The sequence below is a fragment of the Amyelois transitella genome, chromosome 5 (assembly GCF_032362555.1).
Source record: "Amyelois transitella isolate CPQ chromosome 5, ilAmyTran1.1, whole genome shotgun sequence".
NCBI classification, from domain to species: domain Eukaryota; kingdom Metazoa; phylum Arthropoda; class Insecta; order Lepidoptera; family Pyralidae; genus Amyelois; species Amyelois transitella.
Window position 1 is genome coordinate 7,576,057 of NC_083508.1, and position 21,655 is coordinate 7,597,711.

Below are 21,655 nucleotides of genomic sequence, written 5' to 3' on the forward strand. Positions count from 1 at the left end.
ATCTCTTTCCCATGGATGTCGTAAAAGGCGACTAAGGGATAGGCTTACAAACTTGAGATTCTTTTTTTAGGCGATAGGCTAGCAACTTGTCACTATTCGAATCTCAATTCTATCTTAAAGCCAAATAGCTGAACGTGGCCTATCAGTCCGCTCAGGACTGTTGGCTCTGTCTACCCCGCAAGGGATATAGACGTGATTATATGTATGTATGTATGTACAGTTGCATAAGCTTCGTGCTACCGAATTAAAGCTTGTTTTAAAATTAATTTCAAATTTTGCTTTACTGTTTTAAAATTGCGTAATGGTGGAAGCTGGGCCATCACACCAGCAAAAGATCTTATTGTGGAAAAAAATTACTTGTTGGTTATAAGTGGGAAATATAGACACATATTAAACATTTCAATTAATTACTTTTTTAATACTATTAACACAAGTATGCGAAGGACGATAGCCAAAAATTATTATTTATATCAGTATTTCAAACGACAAGAAATTATGAAAAAAGTTATTGTGTCAATATTACTACTCTTTTTTTATTCAACGATAACCCGAACAAATTTCGAGGCTCACTACTACTAGACGAAGGTAAAACTTCTTATCAACTTCAACAAGAAAGCACAAGCGAAAACGCAGCTGTTTACTTCCTCAACTAAAAACCAACTTTTAAACCAGTTGTGTTTATTTCTAGCAAAGAAATAATTCCACTTTTCCCTTTATCTTTATGACGCGTGTCATTCATGTTAAGAGCAATAAAACAAGCAACAATGGAAATTCCTTTCACCCAAGAAACAATACTTTTACCTGCCATTGTACACGTCTGATTGAAACGATTGCTTTAACACTAATAATGTTTTTGTAGTAATTATAAAATATGTTTTGATTCCATGTTGTATGTGTGTTGGAAGTAACTGACCGATATGTGTATTTACACAAGATTGCATTAAGTACGTTACATTGAAAATAGCAAATATTATTGTCATGCTTGTCACATAACCACTTCTTGATGTCTAGTTATTTTTATCAGATAATTTTTAGAAAGCAAATTCAATATATAATTGGTATGAAACACTTCCATTTCATATGTAATATATACCAAAATTATGGTCATATTGCATGCCATAAGAATGCAGACGATGCAGATATCGCGACGTGTAGAGACAAATACGCAATCTCGGGTATACTACAGTAAAGACTCCTAAGTCTTAACTTTGTTATGTTCCAAAGTTACATTTCAAATGTGCTTGGAATTCTATGGTAGAGCATAGATTTGTGTCACTTTCAAGCGAAATACAAAAGGAAACTGTTCTCACCTGACATGGTGGGTTTTGCGAGCTGTGCCCACGTGTGTAATGTCAGCGAGCCCTCCATGGGCTTCACGATCTGCAACTTGTGCGGCGCTCGGAATCTAGCCAGCCCTCCCGCCGCACCCGCGCCCCATACTGCACTCTCTTCTAGGCTGTCTCGCTCTGTAATTACAGAAGATGAAAATTAATTGTCAGGGTATTCACATCTCATAATGTTATGATATTCTACAAGAATGTGGTTCATTATAAAGTTTAATATAAATAGATATCTCGATGGTTAATAAATATTTATTTTACTTAAACACAAGGAGCTTTACTATGCTGATCGAAAAGATTCTTAATTTTGAATCATTGAACTAAGACAGCGTGAGAGTAGATGTATCGACAGCGTAAACACCGAAGAGTAAGTACGGTCGTCCAGGTTGAGGACTCAATCCCATCCCCGCAGAAAAGAACACTGGAAAGAAGAACTGGCTCTGTCTACCCTGCAAGGGTTATAGACGTGATTACATGTATGTGTAAGAGCATCGGTGGTCGAACCGGTAAGGTGCCTGCTTAGAATGCGTGATACGCAGAAAGGCACGAGTTCGAATCCCACCTTTGCCATGTACTAATGACTATTTTCGAAAGTTATGAACTTACTTAGTTTGATTACTAACCGATGCTCTTACTGTATATTCAGGAAACTGGATAGAGGATACTAGAGGATAACCCTGATCGATCCAATACGGGTTTTGTTAACCCCTGAAAACCTGACTCACCCAATCCATGCTCATGGTCAAAGGCATACCCCGGGCTCATCTACAGAGTGCCTAGAAGAGTACTAGAAGCCAGAAGGAAGAAGAATTTACTCGCCTGTGTAGCGGCGGTGTCTCAGCACGTGCGAGGCGGCGAGCGAGGCGCGCCGTGAGTTGATCTCCTGCGGCGTGAGGCGACGCAGCGCCGCCGCCAGCTCCGCCGCGCCCGGAGCGCCCGGCACTCCTACGGCGCACCCGCCCCTGGTAACATTAACATAATATCCATCAATTACATTCAAAACTTGGAACTAAAAAATCATCGCCTAAAAATTGGAACAAAATTACAGGTGTCGTCTAAATATTGAATCAATGGCAAGTTAGGGTAGTATAGCAGCTTCAAGTAGGCTCCGGAAAAATGCGTATTATGTATTACATACACATATGGAGGAGGCGAATGGAGCAAGCCCAAAATCTCGCTACCGGGAGCGCCCTTGCTAAAATAACAATCTATCATGTAATGTGATAACCTCATGAGGTCGTGCCCACAGTAATAAGTAATAAATACGGATACCCAGGTCGTCTGAGTCTACATCTGGGACGGCTTTAGGACAACATCAGCAGATGGCGCATTCGTTCTGTCGCCCTTTGGCGAAGGGCCCGACCATCGCGACGCGGATTGCACCGTTTCAAACACTATCTGAATACTTCATCTGTTACGGTACTTCCGGTCATCGTAGTCCACAGCGAAGATAACGTCCAGAAATGTCTCGCTAGCGAGCTTTATAGAAGGCGCTAGCAGAGAGCGCTTTTGCTAAAAGAGCACATTCATGAGGTTACGTAAACGTAGAAGATACTTACGGATACAGGTCATCTGAGTCTACATCGGAGGTGTCATCTAGGAATGAGTCGCTGGCCGGTTTGGGAGGCGGTTTAAGATAGGCAGCGGCAGGGGGCGCGTCCGTCGTGTCGGAGCCCGGGAGCGAAGCGCCCGACCATCGCGACGCACACTGCACCGTTTCAAACACTTTCTGCATACTTGACCTGAAACGACAATATTCTGTTATTCTCAATTCTTGTTATGTATTCATTACAATTATCTTTTGCAGTGGTAATTTGCAAACTAAAGGTTGATTTAAAAGTTAATGGAGACGATGAAGATAGAATTTAGGGCACGCTTATAAAAATGAAAATTCCGTATTCATTTCAAATTTACTAAAAAGTTCTCACTAGTTTCAGTCACCACTAAATATCTTGTCTCTCTCTCTGTAAAAATAAAAAAACGCAAGCCAAAAAAAATAAGGGCATATAAATAAAAGGGTCAATGAACTCATTTAAATAAGACAAGTATAACTCTCATAACGATATATGATTCGAGCAACGCAATCCTGCGGTATTCTTGTACACCGCATAACCCAGACATAATTATAGATTGTCAGTAATCCTCCGAAACAGCACCCAAAATACCTAACTGGCATGAAATATTCGCGTTCCGCTCTAGTTTGATTTGGGTTAACTTAAATAAGCTGAACGTGGCCTCACAGTCTTTGCGGACTGTTGGCTCTGTCTACCCCATTAGGGATAAAGACATGATTATATGTATGAATGTAAAATAAATATTCATACTTTTTATTATTTATTATTGAAGTGCGAGCAACCTTTATAGAAACCTATCTCGCCGGACAATCAGATTACACATGTTAGCGTAGAAGTCGCCCATGATGAGTAATACTTTAAGTTAATTATCTCACAGCATGTTTTATAATAGGTACCACTAATGCGTTAATCCTATTTTAGATAATTTGTATTTCACTTTTGAATATAATAACAAATCATACTTTTCTAGCAGAGTTTTTGTTTGCTTTGCTATGCAATGAATAATCATCCGTCGTAAGAAGTTGTGACGAAAGGACATTGCGTAACGACAAGGATTTGCTTTAATGCTTCAATAAATTCCAAGGTTTTGTGTGGAGTTTTCTAAGTTACAAGTAAACAAACAATAAGGTTTCAATTTATTTCCAAGTCTAGCAAATCCTTGTGGTATGGAGTTTCTTCGGTTGTTCTGGAGGAGGCAGGGACGGGCCTATGTTTACGATGCAGGTATTACACTTCCCAACTTGTGTTTACACTATGTAAGAGCTTCGGTGTTCGAATTAGCAAGGTGTCCAGTTAAAATCCGTGATGCGCAAAAAGGCACAGGTTCAAATACCACCTCGGCTATGTACCAATTACTATTTTGGAAATTTAATACTTCGTTTTAATACTAACATGAGGAAAAACATTGTGAGAAAATCTGCACATTCAGGCAACTGGATGGTTTAACCATGATCCAATAGGGGTTTAGGATTCTCTGCAATTGCGGGGGTCAGATTGTGGCTTTGTGTAAAGACCTGACTCACCCAATCCTGGATTCATGTTAAAGGCCAGTCCGGGGTACGCCCTTGACCGAATGTAACGGGAACTATAGCCAGGAGGAAGAAGAAAAAGCTATGGGTACTTACTGTGCCAGCGGGTCGCCAATGCCCGAGTCGAGGCTGAGCTCGGAGAAGACAGAAGAGTGCATTTCCCGATGGAGACTAGCTGGTAAGTGTCCCGCTGCCGCCGCCACGCTGGGCATGAGACCTCGCACGGGCTCGCCGCGCTTGCGCAGCTGCCGAAGCTGCTCTTGTGCTTCGGCCAGATGCGCTGCCACTTCCGCATAACGCTCCTGTAAAATTCATCATTGTAAATTTACTGTATTTTGTTATAGTTATAGGCGATATCCTCACAGTCAAATTAATCAGACTTATTTTGTCACACCAAAAAAAAACTTACTAGATCTTACTTTTGATGTTTCTATCAAGTGGAAGATAGCAAGTGAAGTTCTATCTCCAATGGAGTTAAATAGCTCATGAAAAGACCAAAATATTCTAAGAAAGAAAAGAAACTGAAATTGGAAAATTACTTGACGTGACGACGTGCGTATCATGTGAAGGATATCATGACCAAACGTTATCTAAATAGGTTCATAAATAGTAAACATTACTAATGTTTATACTTAAAATCTTTATACTTTAAAATTAACGTACAGAACTTAGAGTACCTCTGAAAAGAAAATAAACCTTGCACGGACTTCATTATTTACCACTATTTTGTGCATCATAATTACCGTCCATATCAGCAAAGCTTTATCGCTCTAAGTGCCTACTTTCAAAATACATACAGATAACATTCACGTTTATTTACTGTCCTACTTGAAAACGAGACCATTATATTGATACTAAATAAAGTTCGCACAAAACAAAATATCACTATAGTTTTAAAAAAACAAATACAGTCATACATTCTAATAAAAACGCAGTGTTCGACTTTTTTAGAAATAACTAGATCTTATCTGTCCAAATTAGTAATCCTAGTTTGTATTTTTCTATGTTTAATGTGTCTGCGGACTCTCTCCACCCCGTAGGAAATTGAGACGTTGTTTAGTGAGCATTTATGTGATGCAAGTGTCCATCTATTTTAGATAATTATTTTTAGTTTAATTCTTATAGTTAATATGTGGTTACATAGATGGCTCTGTTCAATATTAGAACGCGATATGGTTTCTTGCATTGTATCTAATATAAGGTCAAAGAAAGTTCCGAGTAAATGAGTTTAGCAGCAGTGGTGGTTTGTTTTATTCGACGTGCAACCGTAGCGACATCTGGTGCCGAAACCCGGGAAGAAGTGAAAAAATCTTGAAGACAGTGTCTAAGTGTAGTGAGCAGTGTTCGGAACTTGTAAATTTTTCCAAAAAGTTATCATGGACTTAGAATAATTCTATCGAGATTGGACTTGTAAAATATTTCGCAAATTTTGTCATTTAGAAAAAAATTGACTTTGTCATCATGGAGGCCCTTTTACTGAAGCAAGATGATATTTACGAGAGATTATTTAAAGCATATTCTACGTATAGAAAATCACCCAAGGAGCGCATATCCGTATCATATATTGAGTCCAAAGTGGAAAATTTAGAAAAACTGTTTAGCAACTTTGACAACATTCATTATCAAATTGTATCAAATGTTAATAAAGAGAAGAGAGAACAGTTAGAATATTTTAACAAAGATATGTATGGAAGATTTGAGGAAACATATACAGATTACAAGACGAGAATGAAGGACGATTTAAGGAAGTTCAATACGTCAGCTCCTGGAAAATCGTGTTCAGAGAAAATGCAGGTGAAGTGTGAAGCGAAGTTGCCGCAGATTCAGTTACCGAAATTTTCTGGATCCTACGAAGAATGGCAGGCATTTTATGATATGTTTCAATCTTTGATTCATCAGAATAGTAACTTAAGTGCGGTGCAGAAGCTACATTACCTTAAGAGTAGTTTGTCTGGGGAACCTGAAAATTTATTAAAGAACTTGTCAACTACAGATATCAATTATGAAGAAGCGTGGAAACAGTTGACACGGCGATATAATAATAAGCGATTTAATTGTAATGAAATCCTTAAGCGCTTGTTTTCTCAGAGAAATTTGTCAATTGAGTCTGCATCCTTGATCAAACAGTTACTTGATACGACTTCAGCCTGCTTGAAATCACTTCAGAATATGAGTATAAATACTGATTCTTGGGATCCAATGATAAACCATTTGGTGGTTTCGAAACTTGATATGGAGTCACGCAAGCTTTGGGAGTTACAGATTAGTCAAACTGAGTCAGATGATTTGCCAAATTGGAGTCAGCTTGTTAAGTTTTTGGAGATGCGTTTCCGTACCCTTGAGATGATTGATACTGGTGGTAAACAAAAACCTGCTTTCAACAGTCCTACGAACAAAGTCGCACCTAAGCAAAAGTCATTTCATGCAACAGTCCAAGAAGAGAAAAAGAAGATTGCATGTGTAATGTGTCCGAACCATCACTTGCTTTATGTATGCCCACAATTTTTGAGCCAGTCTCCTCAAGAGAGATCAGAGTTTGTACAATCCAAGAGACTGTGTTTCAATTGCTTTTCATCGAATCATTCTGTAAAGAATTGTCGTCAGCCTACGAGTTGTCGCCGATGTGGGCGCAGACATCACACCCTGCTGCATTTTGACCGGAGTCAATTACCAGAGTCATCCCCGGCTACCACGAGTGCTGAGAATCCCGTGCCGGCGGAACCAAGTGCATCAGGCACTCAAACGGAGACAAGAGTTACATCCCACTTTGTGCAAGGAAGAGATAGTGAAGTTTTATTAGCTACCGCTAGAGTTAAGGCTGTAACATGTAACGGATTGTCTAAGGTTTTGCGTGTTCTGATCGACCAAGGGTCAGAAGCTTCATTTGTAACTGAGGCTACTGTCCAATCTTTAGGCCTTAAGAAAAAACCTGTGAATGGTCTTATATCTGGTGTAGGAGAGGGAGAAACACGAACAAAAGGTATGGTTTCTTTAGAGCTAGAGTCCCTTCATAATCCCGAGTTTGCTATTAAAGTAGATGCCTTTGTTTTGAGTAGTCTTACGTCTTTCCTTCCTACAAATAAGACTTATATTAAAGATTGGCCTGAGTTTGAGTCGTTGTCCCTTGCCGACCCTTATTATGGGTCACCTGAGAAAATTGATCTTCTTTTAGGAGTCGAAGTTCATAGCGAGATTCTTGTGAATGGCTTGTTAAAACATCCACATAAACGAGGTCCTATTGCTCAAAATACGCAATTTGGATGGGTTTTGACAGGTCGTGTCAGTAGTGGTATTTCTTCATCTAAGCGATTGATCTCTCTTCATATTAGAGTTAAAGATGATGAACTTTTACAAAAGTTTTGGGAAATAGAGAGAGAGCCCGATTCTTTAGTTAAGAAAATGAGTAGAGAAGAAATTAAATGCGAAGAGATTTATGAAAGTAGTACAGAGAGAAATGAGGATGGCCGTTATAAAGTATGTCTTCCATTCAGAGATTCAGATCCAGATTGCTTTTACGGTCAGTCAAAGAACATAGCACTTCGTAGATTAAATTTTTTGGAGAAGAAGTTAAGTAGAAATCTTTCTTTATATGAGGAGTATAGAAACGTTTTGCAGGATTACATTGATCAAAATCATATGGAAGAGATCACAGATGTGAAAGAAATAAATAATGAACGAGTTGTATATCTTCCCCATCACGCCGTTGTTAGACTAGACAAGGAAACAAGCAAAGTAAGAGTAGTTTTTGACGCGTCGTGTAAAGGGACTAATAATGTCTCTCTCAACGACTGCCTGTTAGTGGGTCCAAAACTTCAACAGGATTTACGTCATATTCTCATGAGGTGGAGACGTCATCCGTTCTGTCTAGTTGCTGACCTTGTGCAAATGTACAGACAGATCCTTGTGCATGAGAAGGACACCGATTGTCAGAGGATTTTATGGAGATCTGAACCAAACCAGCCTTTAAAACATTATAGAATGTTGAGACTTACTTTTGGGACGGCGTGTGCTCCATATTTGGCAGTGAAGTCATTGCACCAGTTAGCCAAAGATGAGTATGATAGGAACCCTCTAGCAGCATCTATTACTTTAACAGATTTTTATATGGATGATCTTTTAAGTGGATCAGAAACTGAGAGTGACATTATAAAAATTTACGAGCAAATGAATGAGTTAATGGGTGCTGGAGGATTTTGTCTGAGAAAATGGTGCAGTAACAGTGAGAAATTGTTGAATCACATCAGTGAACACAGGGGATCTGAACAACATTTGATATTGAAGTCAGATAGTGCTGTCAAAATTCTAGGTATTTGTTGGAATAAGAATACAGACAATTTTGAGTACACTTATTTGTGGCCAGATGATGGAGAATCTCAAGAGAATGTCACCAAAAGAAAGGTTTTATCAGAAATTGCAAGGCTGTATGATCCGTTAGGATGGATCTCACCTGTGATAGTCAAGGCTAAGATTTTTATCCAGAAACTCTGGAAATGTGGATTGGAGTGGGATCAAGTTTTGACGTCTGAACTATTGCTAGAGTGGAACTCGTACAGAAAAGATTTGCTAAATGTGAAGGATATCGTGATTCCTCGATGGCTAAATTCAAGAAGAGAGGATCATGTTGAGTTACATGTGTTTGTTGATGCATCGCAAGCTGCTTATGCTGCTGTAGTATTTTTGAGAACCAAGGATAAGTCCAATAACATTCATGTGAATATTGTAACTGCAAAAACTAAGGTTGCACCTGTAGAAAAGGAGATATCTATTCCACGAATGGAGTTATGTGCCGCAGTTCTTGGTGCTAAATTAGTTTATGAAGTCTCCCAGATATTGCAAATTCCTAAAGAGCAAATCTTCGCGTGGTCTGATTCAATGGTTGTACTAGCCTGGTTAAGAGGAGATCCGAGCCGTTGGACGACATTTGTAAGCAACCGAGTATCAGAAATTCTAACTATCTTGGATTTCTCTCAGTGGAATCACGTGAGAACCGATTTAAATCCTGCAGATTGTGGGTCGAGAGGCATGCCATGTTCAGAGTTAATATCATATCAATTGTGGTGGCGTGGACCTGATTTTCTTCACCATGATGAAATTCATCTTACAGATGAGAGTTTTGAAACAGTTGAAGAGCGAAGATCCGTTAAAACCTTAACTGCTGTAGTTAAAAGGAGAGAAGTATTTATTTGGACCAGATTTTCAAATTTACAGAGAGCGTTGAGAGTTCTATCGTTTTGCAAAAGATTCGTTAATTTAAAACTTCCAGAGAATCAAAGAGAGATGAGTAAAATTGTAACAAAGAAAGAAATTAATGAAGTAATGGAATTTTGTATACGAGAAACTCAAAATTTTTATTACGAAGAAGAGCTAAAGCAGTTAAGGTCCCAGGGGCAGGTGTCAAAAAAGAGTCAGCTGCACACTCTTAGTCCATTTATCGATGAGAAAGGTATTCTGAGAGTAGGCGGGCGCATAAAGTTCTCCGAGGCAGATTTTAATAAACAGCATCCTGTGATTATGCCTGGTGAAAGTCATTTCACTAAGTTATTAGTATTAGATGCTCATGAACGTACATTACATGGTGGGCCTCAAAGAATGTTGAACTTTTAAGATCTAAATTTTGGATTGTACGAGGTAGAGATCAAGTCAAGAAATGCTATAGAGAGTGTATGACATGTCTTCGTTATTCTCGGCAAAACAATAATCAGTTTATGGGCCAGTTACCAAAAGCAAGAGTGACTCCTACTCGACCTTTCAAAAGTGCTGGAGTGGATTTTGCTGGTCATATCAATGTTAGATTTTCTCCCGGACGAGGATCCAAAAGTTATAAAGGATATATCTGTGTTTTTATTTGTATGGTTACAAAGGCCATACATCTTGAAGCTGTTTCAGATTTAACCGCCCAAGGTTTTATTGCCGCCTTTAAGAGGTTTGTGTCTAGAAGAGGTCACTGCCAGGATCTTTATAGTGATAACGGAACCAACTTTGTTGGTGCAGACAAGGAGTTAAAAGACATGTCTCAAAAGGCTACAGCTCAGCTTCCGTTTGAATTCCGTCAATTACTTTCCAAGGAAGGAACCACGTGGCACTTTATTCCTCCTCAGGCACCAAATTTTGGAGGTCTTTGGGAGGCAGGAGTGCGGTCCACAAAGTCCCACTTGAAAAGGGTTATAGGGGACTCAACTCTTACGTTCGAAGAGTTATCTACTGTGTTAACCCAGATAGAAGCGTGTCTTAATTCACGTCCCTTGTACTGTTTGAGTGATAATCCAAATGATCCATTACCGCTAACGCCTGGTCATTTTTTAGTAGGCGAACCTCTTGTCGTAATACCAGATGAAGATCATTCAACGGTTAATATTTCAGGGCTTCAAAGGTGGAAGCTTACTCAAAAAATGGTAACGGACTTTTGGAAGCGATGGTCTGATGAATATTTGATAACCTTAAATCAGAGATATAAATGGTTTACTAAAAAGTCTGAGCCTGAAATCGATGATATTGTTATAGTGAGGGATCAAAATTTACCGCCATCTAAATGGTTATTAGGAAAAATTATAGATAAACATCCAGGGAAAGATATGATAACTAGAGTTGTTACTATCAAAACAAAAAATGGTATTTTTAAACGCCCATGTAACAAATTATGTTTCTTACCTAAAGACGTTAATGTATCTCAAGCAAATTAATTAGAGTTGAGGTTAAAGTTCTATTGTATACATGAATGTATTAAGTTTAAAGTTACCTATTTAGTATCTTTTGTTACGGTGGGCGGATTCTATATGTTTGTATTATTTTATTTTTGGGTCGTAAAAGAACAAGTTCTTTGGTGGGCGGAATGTCCAAATTAGTAATCCTAGTTTGTATTTTTCTATGTTTAATGTGTCTGCGGACTCTCTCCACCCCGTAGGAAATTGAGACGTTGTTTAGTGAGCATTTATGTGATGCAAGTGTCCATCTATTTTAGATAATTATTTTTAGTTTAATTCTTATAGTTAATATGTGGTTACATAGATGGCTCTGTTCAATATTAGAACGCGATATGGTTTCTTGCATTGTATCTAATATAAGGTCAAAGAAAGTTCCGAGTAAATGAGTTTAGCAGCAGTGGTGGTTTGTTTTATTCGACGTGCAACCGTAGCGACATTATCATTTCAAATAAACACAAACTACCTTTTTTTTTCAATATTACATTTGAAACAAGTTTCCGACAACCGCACCGATATACGATAAAATCATACAGGTTACATTTAACAGTTGTTGATAACACTACACAAATGGAACTTTTATTCTTGTTTACCTAATAGGCAATGGAAAGTTGTCAAGCCGGCCCTAAGTAATAGAAGGTAGACTTACCTTTGTGTCGGCCAATTCCGCCGCGAGCGCATTTTGATTTTCTCTAGTTATCTCTAAGATCCTTATCGTATGTTCGTGCTCGGCGGTTAACTGGGGACAACATGCAAATGATTTAGTATTGTGCATATCGCTCACGCCACCTTGACACGAAATCTCGCTTGAGAAGTAATATTAAAAGACATTGATGAAATCATGTCTATATGAGGAACTAATTAAAATTATAAAGTTGTTAATTTAAAGCTTCGATCAACTATAAACAATATATAGTACGTCAATGATTTAAAGTTCAGATATTGCCTGTTTGACTTTCATAAATAAAACACCCGTAAAAATGATCAATTTACGTCAATTTTAAAATAGACATAAGTCAAATTTCTTAATAAATGCTTCGATTTCTTTAAAATATTACATAAGCAATGATTTTCCACACCTTGATTGCTAAACAGAAGCAGTAATATTTAATGAACTTATATTTCTAACAGTGATATTATAATACTCTTTATGACAGCTCTCTAGATACACATTAAAAGCAATACGGCGCTCATATTGTTTAACTAGTAAATGCGTAACAGCTCTGTTAATGATCGCGTATTACAGCTCAGTCTACTGTTACGTACAAGTAGTTGTGACAATTTTACGCAACCCATGTAACATTTCTCACATTCCACCAACATCACAAAGGAACCAAGGTAATGGGTGACTTTGAATACAAATTACCGCATAATTTCAAAATTACTACGGTTTTTATTTCTTAACTTGTGAGACATATTTTAAAAACCGTTCGTGAGCTTATTGCAGAGATTCAAATGAGTTTGTCAACAATACTATTCACAAGCATTTGAGTTCAAATGAGTATATATACTTGGAAAATTCATGGTACGAAAGGTGTTGTGAACTGTTATAAATTATAACAAAAAATTTGATATAAAATTTTTTAACATCATTTAAAACAGAAATTTTTTGAACCTAGGTTTGAGAAAATTATAAACAACACCTAACTCGGCGTTATCAATATTTATTACTATATTGTAATCCCACAAAAAGTACATTACACATACGTATATTTTTAGCCCTGATAAATGTATATACTTTGATTAAAAACTCACAACGCAATAAGTCTATATTTACCTGCTGAAAGTTTCCCTCGGTGACTGTGAGCCTTGTATTGGCACTGTTGAGCTGCTGCTGGAGGTCTGCGTTTCGTTGTCTCTCCTCCGACAATTCATCTCCCAAAATGGAAGCCTCCGAATTGGCACTCGCTACAACAAATATTTCAAAATTACAATCTGTTATCATCATCTTAAGTGTCTGCTCATGTGGCAGTCCATTTCTTTAGGTACTGAAAGAAAGGTAAAAGATGTTGTTATCCATTCCTTAAGCAGGCGACCTTAGTTCTAAGTAACAATCTAATATGTGATATTATACGCTACTCTGTATAGGTGTACGGTATATTCGGGTTTACTATGTTATATGGTATACCATTTTCTTTTAAAGGTTGAAGCATATATTACATACATACATAAAATCACGTCTGTATTCCTTGCGGGGTAGATAGCATATATTATCTCAACAAGATTTGCAAGTCGTGGTTATATAATTAATCTTTTTATATAGGGTTGGTGATAGACACTTTGATTTTTTTTTGCTTTAAACCTTATCATGGAATCAATATGCAATTGTAGTGAACATGTAGCTAGTTCTTTTTTCATTTTCTCTCTACGACAACAAAACTATTCAAATAACAAAAATCATTATTGATGTGATTAGATAACAAATATAAATTGGCACTATAAAAATGAATGAGTTGTTATCAATGCAGGAACAATTTCGTCGGCATCTTGTTAATATTTTTCTTTCTTCTGTTTTTCTTTTCCTGTATTATTCTTCTTTCCAGCGAAGACCAGGGCATGTTAAAACAAGTATGGTCTGACAGGGTGCAAACCTTAGAGAAAACACGCTGCTAGGCCACCTTGTTCCACCATGCCCATTTCATTTTTCATTTCTTCTAATATGTTGTTTAACGCAAATATTCAGACAATTTTTATATATGAAACTAATAAATATCACACGTGACGGTACAAAGGTAATCTTTACATACCAAGATAATAAATGCCGATTCATTACATGATTTGTTGGTGATTAAAATTCATGATCATCTACATCACTTATTATTAAATAGGAACTTACAACCGTGGTGAATAATATGCAAAGTTTAGTAAGTAAATTAAATCATTTTTGGTATTCATATTTATAATTAATATCAATAAAGGATATAATATAGCAAACACGCAAATATTTTAGTGTTAAGTACAAGAAACAAACGAAAACGTTAAATAAAATTTTGTTAACGAATGTCTGACCCACTTTACATTGAGACTTTACATTCATCTTGAATTATGAAAAGAAATCAAGAATTTAGTCAAACTTTTCCATAAGTTACCAAACAAATGGAATGGATACGTTCAACGGTTTTGTTTTTAATGCACTTTTCTCCGATATTAAGAAATCATACATACTGTATCAAAAATAATTGACGTTTTATCTAGTTCCTTTCAAGCGATAAAGTACTGGATTGAATAACTTTCATTCTTTTTTAACCTTATTATTAATAACGTCAATTTTGTTCGCCATTATACCTACTGAGAATTAAAATAATTTACACGCTTTATCTTTGGTCGCAATATAATTAAGATAAAACATTAACGGGACATACCTACAATCGACATGTAGATAACAGATAGATACAGGAATACCTTTGTAGGTAATCCTGTATTTTTATAATAATCATATTATGGTTGTTATAAAAATAAATTAACAACATATTGAAACAAGCTTTTGTCCGGAATTTGCTGCCGTGGTGATTATTTTTAAATAAATTAATAAATGAGTGAGAGTTCACGACGTTGACATTTAAAATAGTTCAAATAAGATGGTGCAATAGGTCAAGCAATGTAACAGGCTTATAAATGCTGTTTGAGCAGGTTTTGAAAGCAACATAGCCGGAAAAATGCTATGGGAAAGTCCATTGCACAAAATAAAAAAAAACTTTTGGTTTTTAACACCATATTTTTAAACGCAATAATTAAACTGAACAAACACTACGTACGAACTTCGAAAAATTACCATGCTATGATGTCACTACAATTTATACTCCAACAAGAGCCATTTGAGTGCCCCATTAGAGTGATATTTAATTTCGTTGAATCACGGAAAATTTTAGGTTTGCTAATTAATTCTTTCACCAAAGTTACCAAAATAAACTAAAATCAATTAATGACATAGTACGAGTCTCGCTTGTTGGGTCGTCGCTCTATAGAATACTCGACTTTAAGAAATTATTGTTTAGCAATTTTTTTTCTATCATATTTGTATAAGATAAGAATCTATTAATAACATTGTAAGTTTGGCATACTATTTCATAGCTTAAAAGTTCACTCGCCTTCGAAAAACTTCTGGTTACTCTAGTCTGTATTATATACTTCGATCTCTGTGCTGTGACAGACGTCAAATGCATACGTTACATTACGGTATATCTTTTCCGCACCTACGTCATAGTTATCGTTTTACTTTGCTGTCACAGAGATCAAGTTATATTTTAAAGACTACTGTATTTTTTTTATCTGTCACCTAAGTTTCTGTAAAGTTAATAAAGCGTTAAGTTTTAATAAAAAAAACACAATTTAATTAAGATATTCGTCCACTCACCGAGTTGTTGCGCGATGTCGCGCAACAGCTGTTGCTCAGCCAGCTCGGCACTGTCGGCACCGGCGGCGAGGCGCGCGGCCTCATCGCGCAGTGCTCTGTTTTCGCGCTCCAGAGCGCCGGTGCGCTTGCGCAGCGCCGCCGCGGTAGGCGACTCTTGCTCCGTCGGGGATGTTGCCTCTTCAGTGTCATTTGTTAGCACCTGAAGAAACATTAACGCCTGAGTATAATCACGTAATTGAAGCCTGTAATTTCGCTGCCACATCCTAGCAGCATCGGAAGCTACGAGGAGCTATTCATCCAAACTATTTTATTATCTTTTCCATTTTCTTTTTGTACATAGTAAGGGCCGTTCTTCTAATCTATCAAACCAACTCCTTATATCACTTATCATGTTTAAATATCAGCTACACCAATTGGTCTTTCGAGCCAGATGTGAATCAACAACTATAGGGGTAATCCAGATTCAAGCCTAATTTAGACCATGTGATTTAAAAAAGGTCAACACATGTAAATTTGTAGGGAAAGCAATACGTTATCAGTCTAACGACAACCCCAATGGTCAAAAATCAAAACAACTATGAAACGCAAAACTAAAACCTAGAGAGAGCATCGGAGTATTAAAATATTTAACACGTGCGAATCTGCAGCTGAAAGATAATGAAACAAAAATATTGGAACTGTTTGAAAGGGAAAGTAGAACAAACAAAGACATTGAATAGATTGAAACATTAGTAAATAGAAACCTATATGTACACTGACTGTATATTAATCAGTTAAGGAAAAATTCCAGGCAGCAAAATTACCTTCAACTGCAATTCCCAAAACAATCGTTGCATCGCACATCGGAACAGTTCACATATATCATTTGTATCTAGTTTATTCATTATTGAATGCACTATGGTCTTTCTTAATGGTAGAAAAATAAATAAACCTTTTAAGATCTGACAAGGGACATGTGACAACGATGAAACAAGAACCACGTATAAACGTGAACACATAGTTATCATAGCAAACAAATATTGAATCGCCGCGATGATATCATTGTGGTATAAATTAAGAAAACTTGAGAACAAGTTCAACGTTGTCTCGGTTACACCGCGTGTCATTTAGAGACATTGTACATAATATTATACAATTAGCAAAGTTCTAAAAACAGTAGCCTCTTCTTTTTATCAAAGTTTTAAAATATAACTCTTACATTTTTCTAAGGGATGATTACATTAAACACTATACAATGCACATAACTGAGACAGAGAGAATATAAAGGACAAAATACTGTGCGATAAAGAAGACAGTTTGATCACGGTATCCTTTAATATACGACAAAACTGTCAAGCCTACAGTTTTGTGTCCCAAGTCTGTCCAAAGTAGAGTCAATAGCCACAAGACTCGAATGTCAAGTGGCTGGATAGCTTTATAAGGGAGTTGAGATTTAGAGTGGGACGAGTTTCTAGCTTAATTGAAATTGCAAGGATTTTTCCTGCAAAGGTGCCCCAGCTGCGACTGATGTAGTCGCCGTCGCAGGCGTTCCGCACTTCACCTTCGAACGCTGTGACGCGCGCCTCCAATCGCCCATTTATCAACAACTTCTTGCCAATAATATCGGTATCCTTAGATATGCGTGTTGGCTTGACAGATTTTTGACCTAAAAACGTGGTATCATACATACACACACGGGTTTACCCTTATTCACGAAGTCAATAGTCATACGATACATAGAACATGTTTATGTCGATGGCTTGATGAAGGAATTGAGAGTAAGTGTCAGATTGCCAGTTTTATAAGAAATGTTTAAGGACTTTACCTGCAAAAGATCTGTTTTAGCGTTGAGGTCGTGCCTAAGCTGGGTGATGTGATCACGGGCGCTTCGCAGTTCACCTTCGAGCGCTGAGACGCGCGCCTCCAATCGCCCATTGGCCGTCAACAACTCCTTGCCAATACGCGCCGTCAGCTCCAAATCCTTCTCTTTCTGTTAGAAAAAAACGAATTATTCCACTTAAGTCACCTGGGTGATATATTCGTGTACGTCATCCTGATGCAAAATACTAATGAAGGTAGGTAGGAGAGGAGATAGATATCGAAAAAAATTGTGATCATCTAAGATTATTTGACGATGGACGATGACGAAAGGAGCAAAATCTTAGGTAAAGAAGGTCATAAGTAACAATCATTACTATTATGGAATTGGCATTTGCGAACTGTTTTATCAATGGAATTAATGCAAGAATAAAACTTACTTCTTCTAAGAGCCTTGTTACCGCTTCGATGTCATTGTAGGTTTTTGTCATTTGGCTTACCCTGTTGCTGCATAGAACTGCAAATAGAAGGAAGGCCCTGTAGACTTTTATCGAATACCGAAACAATAGGATTTGATAAGGAATTATTATTAGATATAATAAACGTTTACCTAATGCATTATTCCTGCAACACATAAACGTTATGTTGAAAATATCTACTATTTACAATCTTTAAAAAACATTCAATTTCTTCATATCGTTGTTGAACGTAAGTAATTTGCATTTGGCCAATCTATTTTACTAAAATTGAAATCTTTATACCTATTTTGATGAAATGAAACTGTTACTGTGATAATATTTTTATGTGCATTAAGTACAAACCTCTAAGTTATCTTTAGTCTGCTTTTTGCGTCAAATATTTGTTATTGTTTTGTTGTAAAAACAAAAAAGGTAAACAATTTAATTTCCACCGTACCTTGAGACATTTTTTATCCTAAATCGGGTAAAAGAACAAAATTAGATCCTACATTCGGTATTTTATATTATTTAAAACAGAAATGCCACACAACTAGTCGACGTTAAAATCCAATTTCACGCTGATAATTTTTCTCACAATTTATAAAACAATTTGCAACGGCTCACAGTTTACACAACACAATGATACACTCAATTCATTGAATGTTTTGAGCGAAAACCCGACTCAAAGTGTCACAAATTACGAGGTAATAAAACGCACTCGAGTGTAAAGACAACGAAGCACTGGTATTATTCGTCCTCCCACCGGCCCTAAACACTGATAAGATAATAATTAATCGTGCTTAAGAATGACTTATTAACAAATCACCATTGACTATTGGTCACTGGATATGGATACTGACCAAAGAGAATGTCGTCGATGTCTGGCGTTTGCGCGTTCATCGAACCTATTGAACAGGGTGATCACAAAACTGTAACATTGTGCGTGAACACGATCATTCGGGGAACAATGCAGGCGGGCTAGCAGTGTTACATCAATATAGTGTCGAAGCTCGTTGCCAATAGGTTTAGCGAAAGCTGAGTGGCGACTGATCGAGCCTGCGGTGTCTGTAAACTAACGCAACCGGAGTACAGCTGGATTGCTGAATTACTGCCGCTTTGGAGGAGGGAAGCAAAACAAACCGCTCTATTGTACTCACATGTGGGAAAAATGCGGTACAATAGACAATTTATCGCATAATGATAGTTTATGCCTCACGTATTTATTGATAGATACTTTAGAAACAATCAATAACGATTTCACAACAAGTACTAGCATTAACCGAATTAGATTTCTACAACTCTGTTTCATCCTGGGAATTTGAAGATTTTTCCAATGTTTTTCTTTAAATATCAACCATTAAAAATATTTCGGAGATTACCTATATATAATTATATAGAATATAGATTATAGATATATATAATTGCAAATTAACCAGAAATCTATTCTGATATTGTGTGCGTACGTAAATATAAAAAGGTGTAGCTTGGGTTACGAGATCAAAGGCTTTTGAGTAAAAAGAAGCTGGTGAGAACCTGGAGAAACAATAGATATGTATATTGAATATGGTGGATGCATTTTCCCACTCTTACCCAACATTACGTACAGCGGATATCGATTGTGTTTGCGGTTACATCTCACACACGAATCTGAAAGGCTTTCACATTTTTTTTTTCACTTCTCATTGTCATAATACGAAGTAGCAATTACCTAATGAATTAATAACTACCAAACTACATTATAGTAAGCTAGAGTTGAGAGATGAGGTTAATGAGACACTAAAATGGCAGCATGATAATTTAAAATATTTAACACAGAGATCTCGGCCAAGGTTAGTTATTTTTAGATAAGCGTTCAATTTTATATTAGGAAGCACATGAAAGTGAATTGGACATGAAAGAATTACTTAAGAAGAAGCGGAGTGGCTATCGGACCAAAAGAATAGCCGATTGAGCGCATAAATTTGCGGATGGAATCCTTTAAGGATTGTGCCATACCTCGATCAAGGAGCAAAGTCCGGATGACGCGAAAGTAGAGCCTGCCGAATTTGTCCCGAGCGACGTGGTACAGGAAATCAGGGTATTCGCCGAGGCACTCCCGTAGTTCCGCGTCGGGAAGAAAGCTCAACTCGTGGAAGAGTTCGCGATCGAAGCCGAGCGGCGGCGAGGCACGCGAGCCGCCCGCGCACCCCGCGCCTGCTCCCGAACAGCCCTCCGCCGTGACGCGCCCGAGCCGCGACCATCGGCTCTGTCCACCTTACGTACGAGCACACACCTTCGCGCCAAAGTTTACCGGTATATTTTCCAATATAGATCAATTCAATATCATTTCCCAAACGTCCTTCCTGGATTGAATCGAAGAATCATTTTACACTTCACTTATCAATATTTAATATGACGTAACACTAACGACTATAAAGGCGCAATAATCGTGCCAGTCACTTTATGAGAACACATTTTACGAGGCATAAATAGGCAGGTTCACTAAAAACCCATCCACACGCTCGGGTGGCCAAGTGAGCTGATTAAATTAACTCTCTTATGAAATTCGTGATACACGAAATGTGTAGTGTGCAGGCTAGGCACACCATTTACTACTAATGAGTTGATGATGAGAAGTCGATTTAATGATAGTATAGAAATAAATAAGTCGAATTATAGAAACTTTACATGCAGTTAGCTAAAATAAAGTTTTTCTAACGAACTGGATATTGATTATGCAGAAATGAGGGCAAAGCCAGACGCGCCCATTATACACCCACATGATGATGCATTAAAAAGGGAAGTATAGTGAGAGGCGTACCTTTAGTTATAATGTCCTACTTTTGGTTTATTTTTATATTTAAGCTTATATAAAAATCGAAATATAAATGCATACTTCCAAATGCCACCTTTAAAAGAAAGTAAATAAGGTATTCAATAAAACGTTAACAAACCAAATACAATCCTGCACATTTGTTTTGTTTACTTTTTAATGAGTGCTTTAAAAATTGCGCCCAAAAAAATTAAAAATGGCAGCAAAATTGATGGGGATAAAGACTTTTATAACACACGTTAAATTATGAACTGGTCTCCATTTTTTATTTATCTGTCAAAAACTGTAACTTACGTACATATTTTTATTACTATTAAACTTCAATTAATAAAACAAGAATGAATTTCAATTCAACGTAAGATCGCATTATGAATTCGTTTAAAGTTTCATAAACATCAGAACAATGGTTAAGAAAAGACAAACACTTGTCTCTTACTGTATAAATATCGTTTCATGGCTTTGACTCCGGGATATGAATACACTGAGATTATATAGACTGAATTCAGAGCAATAATATTGACAAACAATTTAAAAATGCTTCGCATTGAAAAAAAAATGAACAGACATTAAGATTATTAAAGACACATTAAAAAATGCATTCAGTGTTTCTTTTAACTGTATTTTATAAAAGTTGTGAGGTTATTCGCCATAAATAGAAATCTTATTCATTTAATAGTCACAAAAAACAGTGTCACAAACTAAACGTCTATAAGTTTTATCATTACTTTATTACAAGTACGCACTATTTGACCCCCGAATAGCACTCTAGTGGGAATGTACAAAAAACTTTGTTAGATTTAAAGTTCCATTAATTTCTCTTTTAAGGATAATCAACTAGGTAACACAGATATATCCAACGAAAACAAATGAAAGTTTATTCATTTTGTCTTAATCGAATAGGATCTCATTATCGAAAAGGAGAGGTAAAAACTATAGTTTCCGTGGGATTTGCGAAAATCCAGTATTTTTTGTAGGTGGCGCTAAATTCGCACGGGCGAAACCACGGGTAAATGTAAGTCAATAATAATTTGGCAACGTGAAAATTGAAATTAAATCATTTTTCATCATTGTTCAGCAAGCAAGTTGTCTATGG

The 21,655-nt window shown here is 37.0% G+C and overlaps 1 protein-coding gene across 8 annotated transcripts in view; it reads right to left on the bottom strand.

The window, feature by feature from the left end:
- The window catches only part of LOC106131832 (trafficking kinesin-binding protein milt), a 41,082-nt gene that overhangs the window by 3,523 nt on the left and 15,904 nt on the right, over positions 1-21,655 (bottom strand). For 4 of the 8 annotated variants that reach the window (XM_013331052.2, XM_013331046.2, XM_060944422.1 and 1 more), the window contains 9 exons: positions 17,733-17,809; positions 17,300-17,464; positions 15,496-15,694; positions 12,919-13,049; positions 11,791-11,880; positions 4,540-4,745; positions 2,900-3,082; positions 2,160-2,302; positions 1,311-1,466 (listed from right to left, as the gene is read on the bottom strand). In XM_013331052.2, coding sequence (XP_013186506.2) covers positions 1,311-1,466; positions 2,160-2,302; positions 2,900-3,082; positions 4,540-4,745; positions 11,791-11,880; positions 12,919-13,049; positions 15,496-15,694; positions 17,300-17,464; positions 17,733-17,783 — 1,324 coding nt within the window. In that variant the 5' untranslated portion in view covers positions 17,784-17,809. Of the gene's footprint in view, positions 1-1,310; positions 1,467-2,159; positions 2,303-2,899; positions 3,083-4,539; positions 4,746-11,790; positions 11,881-12,918; positions 13,050-15,495; positions 15,695-16,298; positions 16,465-17,299; positions 17,465-17,732; positions 17,810-18,113; positions 18,507-19,745; positions 19,888-21,655 lie in introns of those variants that run through there. The other 4 variants (XM_013331053.2, XM_013331047.2, XM_013331048.2 and 1 more) reach the window with 4 other exon arrangements.